General features: G+C 39.9%; 1 protein-coding gene across 12 annotated transcripts in view; it reads right to left on the bottom strand.

Annotated features, from left to right (window-relative positions):
• The window catches only part of Cask (calcium/calmodulin dependent serine protein kinase), a 341,951-nt gene that overhangs the window by 58,452 nt on the left and 262,588 nt on the right, over positions 1-20,911 (bottom strand). For all 12 annotated transcript variants that reach the window (XM_028875901.2, XM_028875900.2, XM_028875905.2 and 9 more), the window contains one exon: positions 19,934-20,055. In XM_028875901.2, coding sequence (XP_028731734.1) covers positions 19,934-20,055 — 122 coding nt within the window. The remainder of the gene's footprint in view (positions 1-19,933; positions 20,056-20,911) is intronic.

Here is a 20,911-nt window from a genome sequence, read left to right as displayed (position 1 = left end):
CAGGACTCACATGGTGGAAGGAGAGGACCAACTCTTGAAGGCTGTCCTCTGAAATCCACATGAGCACATTCCCATTAACCCCCAAAACAAAATATAATTTAAAGAAGATTAAAAAAATACATTTAGTGGTTCTGGGAGCGGTGGTATTCGCTTTTAATCCTAGCATTCCAGAGGCAGAGGCAGGTGATCTATGTGAGTTTTAGACCAGCCTGGTTTACAGAGTGAATTCCAGGACAGTTGGAGCTACATGAGAAACTCTGTCTCAAAAACCAAAACAACAACAACAGCAGCAGCAGCAGCAGCAGCAGCAGCCATCACCACCATTTAGTGGACCAGCAAAATGGCTTAATGGGCCAAGGTGCTTACCATCAAGCCTGATGGTTTGAATTCATTCCGTAGAACCCACATGGTGGAAGGAGAGAACAGACTCCTAGAAGTTGTTCTCTAACCTTCACACATGTACTGTGGCATGTGTGCATGTGTACACACACACACACACACACACACACACACGAAGTGTAACTTTAAAAAGATGCTTAGTTATCCCTAATGTCAAAGTATTAATAACTAAAGTTTATAGAACTTAGATGAATAATAATAACAACAACAGTAAGAGCTCAAGGCCATTTAAAAGAATAGCAAATTGAATTCAAGGCTTTTTAGGCTGATTGCACTATCACTTTACACTGTTTACACTGTTAATTCTTTACCTAAAAAAGTTTTACCTTTTCGTAACCAAAGACTATTGCTAATGCTACTTCCACCACTTTCAAATGTGATTAGTATTGCTTTCTATTTACACAATTAATAAATGCGTATCAACTTTTACTCACAGAGCAACAAACACTCACTCTTCCCAATTTCTGAACCTGGAGACTTGATTTTTAACCTGGTCCTACTATCCAAGTATAGTCTGTCAGTGTAGTTTCTATAAAAATGTTTTAGTGCTAGGCACAGTAGTCAGGGCTTTGAATCTGCTAACATCTAAGAACTATATGTCAGTATACTAGCTTGAAGACTTTTATCTGGTGCCTATGAGACATTCTTGAGCCTCACTCTAGACCTACTAGAGGTGCTTTCATCTGTTCTGTGGGTTTTTAGAAATCTTCTATCCAGTACTAACTCCATGAGATGGAACCCATACCTGACACTGCTTGGGTGACTGAGAACCTGAGACTAAATAGCCCAGGGACCTAGAGTAAAAGCAAATACCACTGCTCTAAAAAAAGAGGAGTAATAAAATGACTCCCAATGACATTCTGTAATATTCTTAGATCAGTGCCTTGCTCAGCCATCTCAGCAGAGAAGCTTTTTCCTGTAGCAGGTGGGAACATATACTGAGACCTACAGCCAGGCAATATGCAGCCCTAAAAGAGATATCTCCATCAAATATTTCCTCTCAGGGCTCAGGGCCCCCTGTGGAAGGGGAGGCAGAAAGAGTGGAAGAGGCAGAGGGGATGGAGGCCAGCAGGAGAACAAGGCCCTCTGCATCAACAGACCGATGCGCAGATGAATTCACAGAGACTGAGACAGCATGCACAGGCCTGCACAGGTCTGCACCAGACGGGTCCAAGAGCTGAAAAGACAAGTGGACACATGCCCCATCCCTAACCCAGAAGCGGTCTCCGATTGATAACCACTTGTGAGTGAAAATGTGCTTTTCTCCAAGGGAGGCTCACTGGGGAAACAAAGTACTCTTCAGGGTAGGCTGCATGCCCAGCAGGAGATGGCCAACAGAAAGGAACTCAGTGGCATCTTTGGAGGCTCCTTGTCTCATAATGCCACATCAGGAAGATCAGATTCCTTATTCTGGTGTATTCATAAAATACATGAATAAATAAAACATTTCATTTCTCAAGCAATTCAGATAAGAGATAATGTATATTACTAGGAATAATGATGACTGCTTCTTTTATTGAGCGTTTACTAGAGGCTAACTACTAGTCAAAGATCTTAATATACATGCATCCACTTAACCTCAGCTAATTTTGCAAGTCTGGTGCCTCTGTAAATGTTAGTTATAAAATGTTATTCCCGTTTTACAGATGAGGAAAACAGACAACAGTGAAGTAAGAACCACAGTTTTAGCTTTAGGGTGACTTCATGGGTGGCATGCAGGTGCCTGGAGTCTCATCACTTTCATGGCCATATTATAAGGAAGGTACTCAGATAAAACTCCTCTGGGCCTTTGGTATGGCCTGAAACATGCATGCACGCATGCATGCACACATACACACGCTCCAGAACTCCCAGCTAAGGCCAATCGGCAGTCTGTGGCCTCCAGTGTAGGAGGAAGCTGCCAGTGCTGCTGCAGGGCTTGGTGAGCAGCAGTCAGCGTTCCTTCCACACTTGGCCCAGGCCTTATTCTGCATGTGTAGGGGACACAGGAGAGAACATATTTGATTTCCCTTCCCCTCTTCCTGTCTTCTCCCCCATGTCAAGCAAAGGGTATGGGGACCCTCCAGAAAAACTTACACAGGAACTGGAGTGGTGACTAGCGCTCTTTGCATTGGTCTCTGGCCAGGGCTTGCCGAGTTGCAGCAACTTACTGGCCCACATTGGTGCACTAGGAAGGTAGCTTTGTCCAGAGAATCCTTGGAGAGGCTCAACATGGGATATTTTAGGTCTTAAGTGAAAAGTGACTAGTGTTTGCTTCTTTTATGCCTCACCTGGGGTGCCCCCCCCCCCAGTATGGGAAAGAATGTATGCTTCCTATGAGTTAGAGAAACATCTCGGAGGGTAACCTGCCCAAGGCCATTCTGATGGAATCCTGTCCAAGAGGACTGCCTGCTTAGAGCAAGAAGACCCAGAAACAGGGATACGGGTAACGGCACGGGCAGGAGGCAGGAGTGTGCTGCTGAGGCAAGCTGCAGGCTGTGCCAACGGGCTAAAGCTGCACATGTGTAACCCAGGACAGCGCCAGCACTGGGATGCCCGCCACATTCAAGGGCATCAACAACCGAAAAGGAAGTGGCTGTCTGATGTTCGTGACATTAGAACATGCTGTGTAAGGGCTTCTTTCTCTTCTCCTTGACCCTCGAGTTCTCCAATATAAGACAGCAGCACTGGGGGGGGGGCAAAAAAAAAAAGACAGCAGCACACAGTTTCCTCAAAAATGAAAAATTTGAACTTGTACATAGAAATTACAAATATATATTTGTAAAAAAAATGTTGAGTACCACAAAAAGAAACACAGCAGAAATACTTATTTTAGCTGGTCTCTTTAGGAACTAGATACAATTTCTATTTGATCCTGTTTGCACATTAAAACTTTTCCCCTTGAAATTAAGCACATTTTGATTCTTTTTTGGATCTTTCATGTCTGCATTACTTAAGATTGTTAAGATAGAGAAAACCTTAGCTATCAATACAATTCTATTCCTTCATTTTGAAGAGAATGTTACAGTTTGGATAAACGTCACTCGAGCACCCACGTATTTATTACAAGTCTTGTTTGCTGGTCTGTGGCACAAGCGGCGGTGGCTGAACTGTGAAGCCGTGGGGCCTAGTAGGAGAAAGTCAGGTCATTGGGGCTGCACCTTTGAGGTGGATAATAGTATTAATTATAATAGTATTCCATTCCCTTCTTCTCTTTGCCTCTTGCATGTCATGAGGTGGGCAGCCTCTTCTGCGATGATGTATTGCCTTCTCACAGGCCCAAAAGCAATAGGGAGAACTGACGGAAACTTCTAGAACTATGAGCCAAATTCCATCTTTCTTCCTTTTAGGGTGATTATCTCAGCTATTTTGTCATAGCAACTGAAAGCTGACCAATGCAGAAGTGAAAACTACCATGTCCTCAGGTGAAATGCCGCACTTAGGGTCACACAAGCAGAGCAGCAGGGCATGATAACAGGGCCCTTTGTCTCACACCAGATCTCTCTGGATTGTCTTAGAACTTAGTAATACCTAACAACTAACAACCCACGCTAGGGAGATGCTGTTAGTAATATTTGGGGGTAAAACTGCAGAAAATGTCATTCACAGACCACGGAAAAAATAAAGTAAATATGAAAGTTATTAGCCAATCAATTGCAGGTTTTGGCATGTTACGATCTGAAATTTTTTAGGCTTTAGGGCTATCTGGTCTCTGTCACTACTACTATCAAAGTCCATTGTGTTGTGTAAAAGCATCTGTTAAAATGAACAGACAGGGCTGTGTTTCAATGAAATATTTATCAAACAAGTGGTTGGTTGGATTTGGCTTGAGGGTGAGAATTTGTAACCTCTGCTCTAGAAATTTAAATTCAAGGTGGTCTGGCAACATCAAAATATATTTCTTTTTGTTATTTGCATTCCTTAAAGCTGAAGACAATGAGCGTATTTATAAGGCTGGCATGCTGGAGCAGACGGGGAAGAGGGTGGGAAGATGTTAATAAATCATTCTTAGATGGAAAACAGGGATGTGGAAGTCTATGACTGTTTGCATTCTTTTTCTAAAGAAATTAGCCACCCAAGTTCAGCACTATATATATATATATCCAAACCACACACATAGCATGAAGGGCGAAAGAAGGAAATGGGAACAGCTGCAAGGGAAACAGGCTGTCTCACACCATGTCACTCCAGACAGGCCTGCTCCCGGGTGTCTCTGGCACTGTGTCAGATGCGACCACACACAGCTACATGGACACACTTCACCTCTGTCTCAAGGAGAGTAGGCGCAGTTCCATTGACAAACTGCACTCTACACTGTAGATGTTCCAAACAAAGCAGAATAAACTCAGTGGTAATATTCAATTCCTATCTCCTGAGCACGTACTTTCCAACAGAAAGATGAAATAAATTAATATATTGCTTTTAATTTACTTGTAAAGCTTTCAATGAAGCTTCTTTTTTTTAAATGTCATACTTTATTACATACATCTCACTCTTGATTTAGTAGTCCTCAAATAGAAGTGATTGCTCATTGTTTTATTTATCATTGAATATTTAAAATAGATTAGTGGGAAGACGCTATGAAATAACTATCCCTGGGTTGTATAACCCATTTTCCCCCACAGAGAAAACCATATCAAAGGACAATGATATATACCATTTGAGACAAGATTATAATTTTCTTTTTTTTGGGGGGCGGGGTTCAAGACAGGGTTTCTCTGTATAGCCTTGGCTATACTGGATGGAACTCAGTCTGTAGATCAAGCTGGCCTCCAACTTACAGAGATCCACCTGCCTCTGTCTTCCGAGTGTTGGGATTAATAGCATTCATCCCCACCACCCAGCATGATTATAACTTGTACAAGACTATATATAAGCATGGACCAAATAACGAATGGGCTTGTAGAGCTGCAGAGAACATTGAAGCTCTTTAGCAAGCACTTAAGGACACTGAAGCAACTTCCTGTTGGAAAAGAATTCAAGTTTGTACTTAGCCGCAAAACAATGAAATGTGCCTGCAGGCCTAGTAAGACAGATAATAAGAGGATGAGCAAGAGTGCGTGAAATGACAGCCATGAGATACGAAACGGATTATCTCAGTAGGAACTTCCTCCGCAGTTCTGTGAACCATCTGTGGAGGAGCTTGGGGAACAGGAACCAGGCTCCGCTATCACACCTTAGTCAACCGAGAAGTGATAGGCAAAAGGATTCTTTTTCACTTACAATACATTTGAAACCCACTAAAATGTTAGGGAAATGCAGGGGATTTCATACTAAAATACAAGCAGCTATCACTTTGAAGAGGATTTTTTGGAAGTTGTAAATTGGAGAAAAATTTCTGAGATCTAAACTCTATTTTCCTGTACAAGTTAACAGACCAACTTGATGTCTTCAGGATAAACACTCCCCCAGGAGCTTGAACAGAGGATCCTGGACAGCCTAGGAAACCCCATCTCTTAAATGTAAACCAAAATTGAAAGACCCTTTCAAAGATGTTGACATAATTAAACACGAGATAGTGCAAAGGGGGCATGACGGGGCCATACATCCTTAGTATCATTAAACATGAAATAATGCAAAGATAGCACATACAGGTCTGAATCTTGTAAAAGAAATATTGTAAAAGCTAAAATGGAATTTTCAAAGCAACTAAGGAGCTATAAATTTATAAACGCCAAGAAAAATGTCTTACACATTTAAGAATGATTATACATCATTGTGATTCTGTGATTTATAAAATGATATCAAAACCACCAGGGTATTCTTTATTTTATGGAGTAAGTATCTCTCTATTCTATCAGTTCCATTTTTTCCTTATAGACTATGGATTTTTCAAATCTGTTTAACTAAAAAAACACCCGCCCCCCGCTTTGTGTGTATGTGTCTGAGTGCGTTCCACATATGCTTAGGTGCCCACAGGATCCAGAAGAGGATGTTAGCTCCACTGGAGCTGCTTGACACAGGTGCTCTGGGCTGAACTCTGGTACTCTAGAACAGCAAGTACTCTGAACTACTGTACCATCTCTCTAGCCCCCAGGTTATTTCGAATAGTTAAAGAAAACATTCAAATATTAGTCGTGCAGATGACTCTCCATTGCAAGGAGATCATGCATTGCATGCATTAGAAAGGTGTACTTCCATTGTCTTTGAAGAGTATCATTACAATTTATGCTATGAGTTAACTTTCCCTCCAAATATTCAGAAAACAAGTAAATTAGGCATCTTTTAGAAACTGTAAACTAAACTTGTGTTTCATCTCCAGAAGTATGCTACATCCTCAGAATCTAGTGACTAGAGTAAAGCAGCGAGAGTCCTAGTCTGGAATTAGCTTGTCCTTGGGCCCAGCTCCTACTGAACACCTCAAGCTGGAAATGAATTGGGAGTGGACTAGTGGCTGGAAGTTTTTGATTTAAATGTGCCAGGAGAGCTTAATAACGTAATAATAGCTTACTAGTGTAATGTTAGCTTAACAGCATAACAGTGAAATGCTGGCTTAAGTCACGTTTTAGTGGGGAATATATTCTGAAGTTCTAAGAAGCAGCTCAGCTGTCTGGTAATAGATAGTCCAAAGTAAATCCAGGACTGAAGTTTGCTGTGGGCAGTGAAGGTCACTGAAAGATCAGTATCTTTGGGCTCACTGAAGAGTTCCTGAAAGTCAACTGTGGTGGCATTCCTGCTGAGCTCCTGGCCTGGTTCCAGAGAGCAGCACCTACCCCTAATCCTTCCTTTGTTCAACCACACCTTTTGTTTCTCTTATCGCCCTATGTGAATCTTGTTTGAGAGTCAAGGATCAGAGAGTCCCCCAAGGATCAAAGGCCTATGGGAAACTTGGTCCAGGAAAACCGGAAAACCGAGGTACCTGAGAAATCAAGGAATTTGCACCTGGCATTTGGTCTCTGGGAGCTCCTTTTGGGTTGCTCTGAAGGCACGGAAATTAACTAAGCTGTAAAAAAGAGTAAATTAACTAAGCTGTAAAAAAGAGTAAATAAGTATGCCCTAGGTGAAGGGAAGAGTGCTTCAGTCTTTCCAGGCTGGACCCCCCTGCAGCCATGAAAGGCTAGATTCATTCTTTTTTTTTTCCATTCAAGAAAAAAAATTTGTTTTATTTGATCATTTTCCTACAAGTGAACAATTTCTTACTGAAAAGAAAAGAAAAAGATGGGAGAAGACATATTTAAGTAAGATATAGAAATGTAAGAATTCAGCCTCAAATATATTTTCATAATATTTTATAATAATGTGTTTCAATCCCTCAGTATTTGACGCTAGATTCATTCTTAAGATGCCTCTGTGTCTTCATTCCACGGACCCGCGTGAACCCACACACTCGTGTAGTGACCACACAGCTACAGTCAATAAATGCTTTCATATCCTGGCATCAGAATGCTGCAAGTAGACCCTTGTTTGGTGTAGATTTTATTTGTGTGTGTACAGCAATGCTTTTGTTTCAGTCTTAGTTGATTGAATGGTGCTGCTGTGGGATGTTCTGCATGTCAAATGTGTTGCTCTGATTGGTTAATAAATAAAACACTGATTGACCAGTAGCCAGGCAGGAAGTATAGGTGGGACAAGCAGAGAGGAGAATTCTGGGAAGTGGAAGGCTGAGGCTGAGAGACACTGCCAGCCGCTGCCATGACAAGCAAACCACGAACCACGTGGCAACTTATAGACCAGTAGATATGGGTTAATTTAAGATGTAAGAACAGCTAGCAAGAAGCCTGAGCCATTAGGCCAAACAGTTTAAATAATACAAGCGTCTGTGTGTTTATTTTATAAGTGGGCTGTAGAGAAGCTCTCCAGCTATACACTGCACTTCAGGGATTTACTTTTGAGTCCAAGAAATTAAGAGCTGCTTGACCTCTAAGTTGAGTCTAAAAAGCTGTCCCTTTGGTGGCCTAATATAAGCCAGTGTGGCAATGTCTGGTGATTCGGCAGCTCTTCCTGAGAAACCGAGATATCAGCCCCAGATGACCTAACTTGATTGTCATTTTTGAGTTGGCAAATAGCTTTAAAATGAACTTCAGAAAGAAACAAATCACATCTGTTCTTGAGCAAGCCAAAAAAAAAAAAATCAAAACAACCTCCAAACAAAACAAAGATCAGGAGGGAAAACAATAAATCACAGGATATGATATAGGCATATAGTATAGGCAGCCCTTATTTTAATAAAGCCTTTTAAAAAAATTTATTGCATGCATACATTTGCTTGGACTCATGGCACACAAGTGGAGGTCAGAGGACAACCTGAAAGAGTCGATTTTTCCTTCCATCATTTGGGTCTAAGTCGTAGCCCTCATGCTGTCAGACTTGGTGGTAAGCACCCTTATTTGTGGAGCCATCTCACAGTGTAGGCGTCTTTTTGTTGTTTTTATTTTCTCTTCAGGACAGGGGATGGGGCAGGGGTTTCCTAGGCTGGCCTCAAACTGGATGTCCTTGGCCTTCTGCCTCCAGCTCTTGAGTACTGACATTACAAGTATGTACCTGATTTATAGGGTGCTGGGGATGGAACCCAGTGATTCAAGCATGCCAGGCAAGCCCTCCATCAACTGAGATATTTTCAAATATCGTTTTATTTGAAATAAAACCCTGTTTTAAGAAAGCCTCCGGGGAGAAGGCACTTTTTGATATTAAAGACAAGAGTTTGCCCAACTTTAAGATATTTACACTCTGATATGAATTTACTTCCTATTTTTTTAAAGTGTTAAAACCTGATTTACTAGCCCTATTGTTTTTACATATCTACGATTATAAGTGAAAAATAATTATACTAAAGAAAATGTCACTATCTACCCACTGCTTAATAAAGACATTGATATCACAAGGGATTGCTTTTGGAAGCCATAGTAACTAGCAAAAACAAATTTAAAAAGAGACCAACACAAAGTTGAGAAGAAAGCAGCTGTGTTGTTGGATTGCTAATGCTGCAAGCTAGTCATTCATTCATTCATTCTTTCTTTTTTTTTGGTTTATTTTCTTGAGACAGGGTCTTGCTGTGCTTTGCTCAGGCTAGCATGATCCTAGCATGATCTTCTTTCCCCTGTCTTCTGAGCACTGGGGTTACAGGTATGTACTTAATTTCTTAATTAGCCACCATCTTTATACCTTCAGTACAGAAGGTAAGAACTCTGAAAAGCTTTAGTTTTGCCTCTCATATGCATACCCTAGATAAAGGTTGGAACTCCGTTTTGCCTTGGCTTTCCAATGAATCTAAAGTATAACAGGGTCTCATGCACACAGTTCAATTCTGCGATGTTTACACAAACCAAAAGTCATAATCATGAAGGGACTTGCCTAGAACTCTACTATCAGCAGGTTAGTGAAATGTACATACTCTTGAAGTGTTTCACCTGATAACTCATAGAAAAGAAAAAGTAACCATTCCCTCTTCAACGGAGCACACCATGTTCCTTTCTGGAAAGAGCCCTCTTTTGCTTGAGAATGAGCAGAAAGAGGAGCCATTACTTATTGCACTTCAAAGGCTCTTAGAAAGGTTCTTTGCCTTCTGATAAAGTAGAATGTAAAGAGAGAACGACATCAGAGTGGGTGATACTGATCATGGGACACACTGATTTAGTATTATAGTATCTACTTCAGTACTGTAAAGTCAATTTCCAACTCTGGTTTATGTAATCCATTCAAACAGGAACCAGATGAAGCCCTGTAATCCACAGCACATTCAGAGAAGACCATGCATTCCTTTAAAAATAATAGAGACTATAGGAACCAACTTGGGATCCAGAAGAGCAATTTTGTGAACAAGGAACCAAGGTAGAAATCTCTGTGATCAGCACTTTGAGAAGATGGTTTGTCCTATTACATATTTACCATATAACATAGACAGTAGATGAGTGGGCAAACAAAATGCAACATACACACATACAATAGACTACTATTCAACCTTAAAAAAGGGGGAAATTCTGATACATGCTACAACATGGATGAACCTTAAGGACCATGATGCTAAATAAAATAGGCTTGTCATAAAAAGACAAATGCTGGACTAATGAGATGTCTCAGTGCATAAAGTTGTTTGCCCCAAAGCCTGTTGACCTGAAATCAATCCTTAGGACGCACATGGTGGAAGGAGAAAGTCAGTTCCCGAAAGATGACCTCTGATCTCCAGATGCACTATGGCACATGTGCGCCTAAGCAACACACACACACACACACACACACACACACACACACACACACACACACTTTAAAAAAATTAAAAAGAGGTAAATACTGTGTGGCCCACTGAGGTTCTTGGAACAGTAACACTATAGAGAGAGTGAGCAGAATTATGGCTGTCATGAGCTAAAAGGGATAGGGGTAGGGGATAGAGACCTTGTTTTAGTTTTAGGTCTGCTGAGGCACATGAAAGAATTCTGGAGACAGATGGTAACAATGGTGTGCAATAACAAGAATGCACTTAAACCCACAGATCTGTACACTTGAAAATGCTCAAAGTGGGGCTGGAGAGAAGGCTCAGTGGTTAAGAGCAGGTGCTGCTCTTCCAGTGGAGCTGAGTTCAGTTCCCAACTGCTATAACTCCAACTCCAGGGGATCCTACATTCTCTTCTGGCCCCTGTGGGCACCCGCACTCACATGCATATGCACACACATACATATAATTAAAAATAAATCTCAAAAAGTTAAAAGTGATTTATCATAGGAAACATTTTTAATATATAGAATTATGACACAAATTTCTGGCAAATTAGCCTGGATTTAACTTTTTTCTGAATCTTAAGATGATTTCCTCCATGAACATAATAAATGGTTTGATTGGTGTATGCCAGTCAAAGCCAAAATAAAACAAAACAAAACATGTGGAAATGGTCAATTTCATGTTAGGCTTATATCATAGCCATAAAAAGTTCCAAATGGTTATGTTATATTATATAACATTTGCCAAAATCTGTGAAGTTTGGGAAGTGGCAAATACATACTTGAATGTAGATGGAATGATCAAAATAATGATATGACCTCCTCAGTGATATATAATGTTTATAACTCATATTGTTTCCAAACAAGCTACTGCTCCTTTTTCTTCATTTGTTTTTGAGATATGGTCTCATGTATCCCAAGCTAGTGTCTATGCATTCAGGCTGTTGTCTATGCATTCTATAGCTGAGGATAGCCTTGAACTTCTGATCCTTCTGCCTCCATCTCCTGAGTGCTTAGACTATAGGCATGTGTAACTATATCTAATTTTTTGGAGAGCTGGGGATTGAATCTAGGACTTTCTGCATGCTAGGTTAGCATTGTGCTATCTAAGTTACATCTCTAGCTCCTAAAATAACTTTATCTTGAAAAGATACAAAAGTGCTAAGATAGATTTGAAAAAAACCTAATTGCTTTCGCTCACTTCTAAGGGCTTTTTTGAAGTCCATCCACAGTTTGCCCATTGTAAGTGGATAGATTGATGGCTTCTGGTAAACATATAGCTGTGATGTTTCATCTTCACTGTCAACTTCATTGAATCTGGGCATGTCTGTGAAGGTACGTTCTAGAAGGTTAACAAGAGGGAAAACCCTAGCCAGGCAGTGGTGGCACATGCCTTTGGTCTGAGGCAGAGGCAGGCGGAACTCTGTGAATTCGAGGTTAGCCTGGTCTACAGAGTGAGTTCCAGGACAGCCAGGACTATGTAGAAGACACTATTTCAAAAACAAAAACAAAAACAAGAGGAAAGACCTCTCAGAGGGGGCAGCACCTTACAGTCTAGGGAAAAAGGAGTCTAAGAGAAAAACAGTGCTGCTTTATGCCTGCCTGCCTTTGTTCCTTGTTGGTAAATATATCTTATCTTGTTGCTGATGGGGCTATGGCCATTTTTTTGCTGACAGTGGAGTCCAGCTTTTTCTTCCAACATGGACAGAAGAGCAGCAGCTGTCTAGGAATTCTCCAGTCCTGGAGTACCAGATTTGAACTGCTGAGGTATCCAGCCTTGTAGACGGAACAGTTACTGGGTATTCAGCCTTTCCAGTGTGTAAATAGTCACTGTTGAATATCTATGCTACATTGTGTAAGCCCCTTTGTAGTACATGTTCATTCTATTGGTTCTGTTACTTCAGAGAACCTTAACTCACAGTTACATAATTATTATCTCAATTCAGTTTTAGAACATTTTCCCCAATTCCCTTGTGTTTGAAGAAATCTTTGTCTATTCCAAAGCAATAAGGTTTTGCCCCTATATTTTATTTTAAAGGTTTTAGAGGCCATGCCACCAGTGATGTACCTTAGTGGCAAAGTACTTGCCTAGCATGCACACAATCCCAGGTTTACTCCCCAACACTACAAAACAAAACAAAACAAAACAAAATTTATAGTTTTAAACTTTTACAATGAATCTAGGATCCATTTTGAGAGAACTCTTGAGTATGGTTGTAAGATTCCACTTTCATGTCTTTGCTCATGGACTCCAACAGTGGTATCCCATTTGAAGATTATTCCTTTGTCATTTAATTGCCTTGACATTTTTCATGAAAATTAATTAATTAATTGGAAATGTGAGAATTTATGTCTAAATCCCTTTTTGTTTCATCAGTCTATATATCTATTTTGTTTTCTATAGCTTTATAGTAAATATTGAAATCAATTCTCTTATGTTATTATTCTTTGTCATCTTTTTGACATGTCCATATACATTTCAGGATCACCATGTCAATTTCTAGTTCTCTACTGCTCGCCACCCCCCCCCCAATGCTGGGGATGGACCTTGGAGCCTTGTGCAGGGTAGGCAAAGCACTCTAACCCTGAGCTACCACTCCCCTGGGTCCCATTGTAGTAATTTCTACAAAGAAATACTGCTGGAATGTTGATAAGAATGGAAAATGCTATTTTACCAAAAAAATACACATCTCCATTTATCTGGTTCTTATTTACTTTCTTTTTACAATATTTCAGTTTTAAGCACATAATCTTTATGTTCAATTTATCACTAGGTATTTTCTTTTTTGTGATAATGTTTTCACATTACTTTTGCTTATTACAGAAACACAGATATGGAGCTTACATCTTATGACCATGCTAAACTTACTATTAATCTAATAGACTATTATATAGATTCTTTAAGATTTTCCATATGTAAACCAGGCATAGTGGTGCATGCCTTTGATCCCAGCACTCAGGAGGCAGAGGCAGAAAGATCTCTGTGAGTTCAAGGCCCACCTAGAAAGTAAGTTCCAGGACAGCCAGGGCTGTTACAGAGAAAAACCCTGTCTTGAAAAAAGACTTGAGAACCAAAAACCAAAAAGAAAAAGATTTTCATATTTCTGTGAAAAGATAATTTTACATTTTCCTTTCCAACCGATGCTTTGAATTTTGTTCTTGTCTTATTAAATTTCTTAGAATCTCCAGGGTGATATTGAAGTGGTTAAGAGTGGATGATCCTTTGAATGGATAAATAAAATGTAGTATAAAAATATTCTGCAAAACTTGGCTACAAGAAGAATATAAAATCATGTCATTCATCACAAAGTGGATTGAACTGGAGATTATACAAATTAAGTGAAATAAAATTAGGAAGAAAACCATATTTCTCTCACATGGAGAATCTAGATTTTAAAAAAGACACAAATGGTTATATGGGAAGAAAGAGAACAATGGAAGAAGGTTGGGGGGCAATACAGGATAATGGGGAATTAAACATAACAATGCCTGAAAATGTCACAATGAAACCAATTATTCTGTACAATCCATATATGGTAATAACTTTTTAAAAGTAAGTAAAAAGAAGTGGACAACCCTTGCTTTATGCCTAATTATATTTGTTTTCTGTTGCTGCTTAAAGAGTGATACCATCAGCTGGGCAGTGGTGGGGCATACTTTTAATCCCAGCACTCGGGAAGAGGCAGGTGGATCTCTGAGTTGGAGGACAACCTGGTCTACAGAGTGAGTTCCAGGACAGCAAGAGTTTTGCACAGAAATCCTGTTTCTAAGAAATAAAACAAAATAAGTGACCATATCAAGCTTAATGGTGTGCTGAAATATCTATATTAAAAGGACCCAGCTAACCCAGCTCTCAGGTTCTTGTTTTTAGTAGTACTTTCTCACTGCAGAGATGGAAACACAAGGAAGTTGTTTTCTAATCTGTTAGAAATGGTAGAGTAAGCGACTCCCCAAAGCAAAAACACTTTGATCTTCAGCCCTAGGAAGTGGACAAGAACACAAAGACCATCACCACTGGGCTTAGGCCCACCACCCAGCTAGCTTGTACCTGCCAAAGCCGATGACTCTTTGAGACTGGATGGGGGCGCTACCAGTAACTTGGCCTCCAAAGGTCCTCAGGGCTTCTCATTCCAGACAGTTAAGTCCAAAATTCACAAGAAACAGTTTTGGCATTTCCTGACTGGCAATGTCGTTACATATTCAAACTGTCGTAACTTATTTCTCAGACTCTAAGTGGCTAAAAAGTTCTACTTCTTTTTTCCTTTAGGAAACTTTTGAGTTCTAAAAATATTCTATTCCAAACATGTCTACTAAATTAATGTCATCTCAAAGTCGCAAAACAGTAAATCTGGAGTTGTAGTTTCTATGCTAGATGGAAAAACTCTAACTCTCTCTAAGCAGTAAAGCAATACAATAAAGATGTCAGCCATATATAATATGAGGGATTCCAGCACTTGTTTATTTCTATTGCAATATTTTAACATATTACTTAAAAATAAAACACTACTTAATCTATTAGACAAATGAACATCTAAATTAAGCTACGCTTAGAGCTGGCTTTGTGGTTTTAGCATTCATTTACTGGTTACAGTTTTAGAGAACAAGCTAATCATATTAGTTAGGTAGGGCATCTTACTCACTAATGAGGCATCACTACATCCTAGCTAGCAGTCAGAGGTAGGACACACAGTGAGTGAAGTTTTGAAGCTTAGTTGTTAAAGTGGGGCAAAGATGATGAATGTGTCATTTAATAGTATTTTATAATACTTTACTTACAAAGTAAACATTTATTCTGTAATAGGAAAATTTCTCTAAGAATGAAAAGACTGAGAATTGTTATAAAATAACATTTGCAAAATGCCTTTTGATCTGAAAATAAAACCATCAAAAATGTACTGATCAACTGACTATCCAAAATACCACACAAATTCTAAGCTAGCACTGGTTCAAAAGACCACAAGAAGACAAAGACTATACTTTAATGTTTATTTCCAAGAAAATAAAATGAGTAACCTATACTTTAATACTTATTTCCAAGAAAGTAAAGTGACTAACTGATGGATGACATTGAATTATTTTATGCTGGATTTGTGCACTTAGCACTCACACCTGATTTGAGTGGTAATTCAGGGTAAAATCAGTTTTTCATGCTGTACTGAGTTGAATTGTCTCTCCCAAAGTTCAGCTTTACCTAGAGCCCCAGAATATAACTTATTTGGAAATTTAGGTTTTTCAAATGTAATTAAGATGAGGTGTACTGGATAAGGGTCAGCTTTAAACTCTATGGTTGGTGTCCTTTTAAGGAGGCCATGTGAAGACAGACAGAAGCACAGAAGACAAGGAAATATGAGGAAACCGTAGAGCCTGGAGGGAAGTGTCTACAAGCCAAGGGATGGTGGCAACCAGCAAAGGTTGGAAGTCGCTGCTTGAAACCACTTGATTGTGATTTGGCAGCCTCAGGCAACTAGTACCCATGCCAAATTACATCTTACTAAAATTACCTATATAGTTCATATGGAGACCATCTTAACACTGGTGCCTTGGAATTTTAAACAGAGGCCGAAAGAAGTTGACCCAAGCAGGTCTCCCTCATGCCTCTCTCTATTTCTGCCTACAAAATGAGGAACAGTGTTCATGTGCTGGGAATAGTTAGGCAGCCAATATCTGGAGATTTTTGACTCATTTCTAACCACAGATTAAACTAGAATTCAAATCAGGACATATCTTCCTCTGTGGAATCAATGGTTTTCTCCTTTTATAAATCCATACATAATAACTGTACATTATTAGTAGAGAACGGTGTGATGTGTTAAGAAATGGATGCTGGGCGGCAATCAAGGTATTTAGTATATCTGTCACCTCATACATTTATCCTTTCTTTGTGGTAAGAATACTTAAAATCCTCTTTTGTAGCTATTTGGAAATATTCAATACGATATTGTTAACAAAAATCACCTTACTGTGAAAGAGATCACCAGATGACATTCTACTGGCCAACCTCTCCCCATGCTCCCACTCCTAGCTCCCCCAGCTGCTCAGTTTCTGTGAGACCAGCGGCAGACCCCACATTTGAGTGACATCACGCTGCAGCTGTCTTTCTGTGGCTGGCTCATTACACTAGTCACAGTGCTCTCCAGGTTCACTCATGTTGTTGTAAATGACAGGCACGTCAACACCATGGTAATTTTGTTCCCTCCAAATTCCAATGATGTCCTCCTGAATGCTAAACTTGTTTAAATTTAAAGCCACGACTAGGGCAAACAAAGCCCTCAGAAGTTCTTCAGTCATCTTAGGAACTTACTCTGTTTGTTTGGTTAGCTTAAAACTTCTGCTCTCAAACTTAGCTATTTAGAGTGTTACTGGATTAACAAGAATAACATAAAATGGTTCCCTGGGACTCAGCAACCTGAAAGAATTCATGGTCTTCAAAACTACGCCAGTGGTTATCACTACTGAGGACCCCGTAAAACAAAAGAATTCATACCAAGCACGGGGTTTGGAGTAGTGGAAGGCGGAAATACGGATGGACAAAGTTTTAAAAGTCTCTTCCCAAGAGCTGTTCATACCTACTTCCTCTTGTTTTAAAATTTTAATTTGTTTACTATTATTTGTGTGTGTGTGTGTGTGTGTGTGTGTGTGTGTGTGTGTGTGTCTGTGTGTGATGTGCATGTGTTTGTGGGGGGTCCATGCTGTGGCACGTGTGTGGAGGTCAGAGGCAACTTTATGGAGTTGGTTTTCTCCTTCCACTATGTGGGCTTTGGACATAAGCCCTGACAGCAAGTGCCTTTACCTGCTGAGTCATCTCACTGGCCCTTTTCTTTTGTAGACAATCTTACTATGTAGACCAGGTTGGCTTCTAACTTGTGATCCTCCTGCCTCAGTCTCCTGAACGCTGAGGATCAGACCAAAGATCTTGCACATGCCAAGCAAGTTTTCTACCACTGAGTTATATCTCCAATCTATGCCTGTGTCTAGATTGTATTTTCTAGGTCCCTTACATTCTAAGTCAGAGGTCAAAGGACAATTTACAAGAGTTGATTCTCTGCTGTGGATATCATTTTATATAAATAAAACACTGATGGCCAGTGATCAGGCAGGAAGTAGGTTGCCAGGCAGGAAGTAGGTGGGACAAGGAGAGAGGAGAATTCTGGGAAGCGGAAGGCTGAGGGGAGAGACACTGCAGCCACCGCCAGGACAAGCAGTATGTGAAGACTCTGGTAAGCCACCAGCCATGTGGCAAGGTATAGATTTATAAAAATGGGTTAATTTAAGATAAAAGAACAGTTAGCAAGAAGCCTGCCATGGCCATACAGTTTATAAGTGATATAAGCGTCTGAGTGATTATTTTATAAGTGGATTGTGGGACTGCGGGGCTTGGGGAACCTGGAGAGAAGCCCTCCAGCTACAATTCTCTCCTTCCACTATGTGGGTTCCAGTGATCAAACTCAGGTCGTTAGGCTTGGCAGCAAGCACCTTTACCTGCTGAGCCATCTCACCAGCCCAGACTCATTTTAAAGATTCTATTTTTAATTACCTATGTATGAATATGTGCCTGTGAATACAGTTCCTATAGAAGCCAGAAAAGGGTATTGAATCTCTTGGAGCTAGAGTTGCAGGCAGCTGTAAGCTGTCTGATGTGGGTGGTGGGAACTGAACTTGGGTCTTCTGGAAGAACAGCAAGTGCTCTCTCTCCAGCCCCTCTACACATGATTTAGAACTGTTAATGAGCTCTGACTCACATATGCACTATATAAAAAGCAAAACTGGGGGAGGGGTAGATGGCTCAGTGAGTAAAGTGTGCACTGTGTAAGCATTAGGGCTTGAGTTCAGATCCCCAGAATCCTTATACAAAGCTGGGCTCAGCATTGTATCCATAACCTCAATGCTGGAGGATCCCTGCAGCTCACTGGCCAGTTCACCTAGACAAATAAAAAAGCTGCAGGTTTAGTGAGAGACCTTGTCTCAAAAAATAAGGTAGAGAGTGAGTAAAGAAGACACTCCATGTCAATCTCTGGCCTCTACATGTATGCATATACAAGTGCACATGTATCCACATAGCTTCATAAATGTTACCCCCCTCCCCACACAAAGCCAAACTAACTAAGGAACTCTGATAATTAATTTAAGTTGATCAAATCTATGGAGCGAAGCCAGTGTTCAATAACTATAATTATACAGTGTAAAGTTGAAACATCATGCAACATTCTTAGCTTAGCTTTTCCCACAGTGGTCCTCATCAAAATATGGCTCTACAGGATTTCAGAGTAAAAGATTTGTGCCTGAATTAGTTTGAGAAATGCTATTAAATAAATCTCAAAAGGTTCAGGACATCTTAGCACTTAATATAATGAATCCCACACTTAGTCATCAAACAACCAATCAATCAAAGTCCTTTCTCCCTTCCTGTCATAGTACTACCTAGTAGATGAAAGTTCTATAGAAAATCCTGTAAAGTTTTGCTTTAGTGTAGTCTGTATTCTGTGGTGGCTGAATCAAATGGTTCTACCACTAAACAGTTCTAGGTCTTCCAAAGCAAGTTCTGTTCTCCTCTTAAGACAAAAATGACTGACATGTATTATTACCATCAGAACCATCCAAGAAGACTTCCACTGTAGAAATCAGTCAAGCTTTCTGATACCACACTGAAGGCAGGCATGGATGGTCAGTTTCTGTTTCTATTCTTCTCTTTTTCTTTTTTCGAACAGGGTCTCACTATGCAGTCTTGGCTGGCCTGGAACTCTCTATGCAGACCAGGCTGGCCTCAGAATGATAAGAGATCTGGCTGCCTTAGCCTCCCAATGCTGGGATTAAAGGCATGTGCCACCACACCTGGTTTAGCTTTTTTATTTTGTGCCCTGATCTGCTGTCAAAGAAGCCTGCCAAATTTAATGATGGACCATCCTCTTATGTTTGCAGAAGACACCAAATTTATGAACCCCAATGTCCCAGCGATATTAAATATTCTTGTGTGTGAATATATCTAGTCCACTGCATAGAATCTCATTTGTTTTTTTATCACCTCTATATGCATGCTTGAGGAATAATGTTTTGAGGCAACAGAAAGAAATCGCTGTTAGGATTAATAGTTTATTATAATAGAAATAAAAAATACCTTGGTAAATTAGGGTTGTGCTACACTTTAAAAAAACTTATCACTTGCATGCACACATTATTTATAAATATAAGCACATATAATTTCCCCATTGTGGCTGGCTAGCATTGTACTTCACATATACTTTTTTTAGCTTGTAATCTATACTATATAGTTTGCCCCATTTTTCACAGATCCAAAGAAATTGAAAATGGAGTGCTAAGATAGAGATCTGTGAATCCTTATAAAGTAAAAAGGTTTGCTAACTACTAAATGTTCTCCAAACAAGAAAACTAAAAAGACAAGACTTACATCTAGCAGTGTGTGAAGATGCTGATCCTGGAAAACACTGTGTAGAAAATCTAGGTCCTTTTCACTGCAGTCTGTAAGTGCGTGGATCTCTTCCAGGCTGTCCAGCACCTGAGAGACGGCTCCTGTGGGGGGCGGGGTGAAATGGAAAAGAAACTGCTAGTACACCATCAATGTTACACTAGCTTGCAACCTTAAGCTTGCATTTAATAACAACGAGCTTCAGAACTCAGAAGGCTTGTGTTCTTATGAAGGAGAGGCTTAAATGTGCTTTATATCATTTAAGGGCAGAATATCTTGAGTGTTTACGTTCTCAACAATGGATCTGTGTCTTTTGTTTTTGAAAGTGAACTTAAGCTTGCATATTTAAATCAAAGCACTCTGTCAACATAACTGGGCTACTATGACAGAAGATCTGGGTGTAGCAAGTTAGACATCAGCTGGACAGTAAGGGTATGAGGACCACAAGGCATTTGCAACATTACAGAAACAACACAGCTGGGCCTTTCCCAGGAAGCATTCTATCAAGAACAGGAGAACAGTCGACTATGGATAAGAGGCACAGACTATCTATCAGTTGAGAGCTCTCACTACTTAAAATAAGCTTGGATTTTTTTTTTTATAGTTTTAGTTAGCAAAGACCTCAGTCAATTTATTCCTTTTAAAAATTTATATATGGAGTCAAGAGAACCAAAGTCATTCTCATTGTCTCAGGACCTTATACAGACCCCAAGACAAAGGGCTGGTAGACAAACAGGCATATACATAATGGACACATCCAAATACCACATGCAGTTTTTAGGAAAGCTGTTTTGTAGGGCAAAGAGAATGGAAGTGTTATCAGTTTCCCTACATTTCCCCATGCTCAGCACACTAGGCAGGTATCATTAGTGAAAGATACATATGAGCAATATTAAAATCATCTACACAGCCTTAAAGAACCAATCAACTTGTTTTACTCTACAGGCAATATGCAAACAT

This window comes from Peromyscus leucopus, chromosome X, assembly GCF_004664715.2.
Source record: "Peromyscus leucopus breed LL Stock chromosome X, UCI_PerLeu_2.1, whole genome shotgun sequence".
Taxonomy (NCBI): Eukaryota; Metazoa; Chordata; class Mammalia; order Rodentia; family Cricetidae; genus Peromyscus; species Peromyscus leucopus.
The sequence above is the reverse complement of the archived record's forward strand: the minus strand, read 5'-3'. Positions and strand labels throughout refer to the sequence as shown.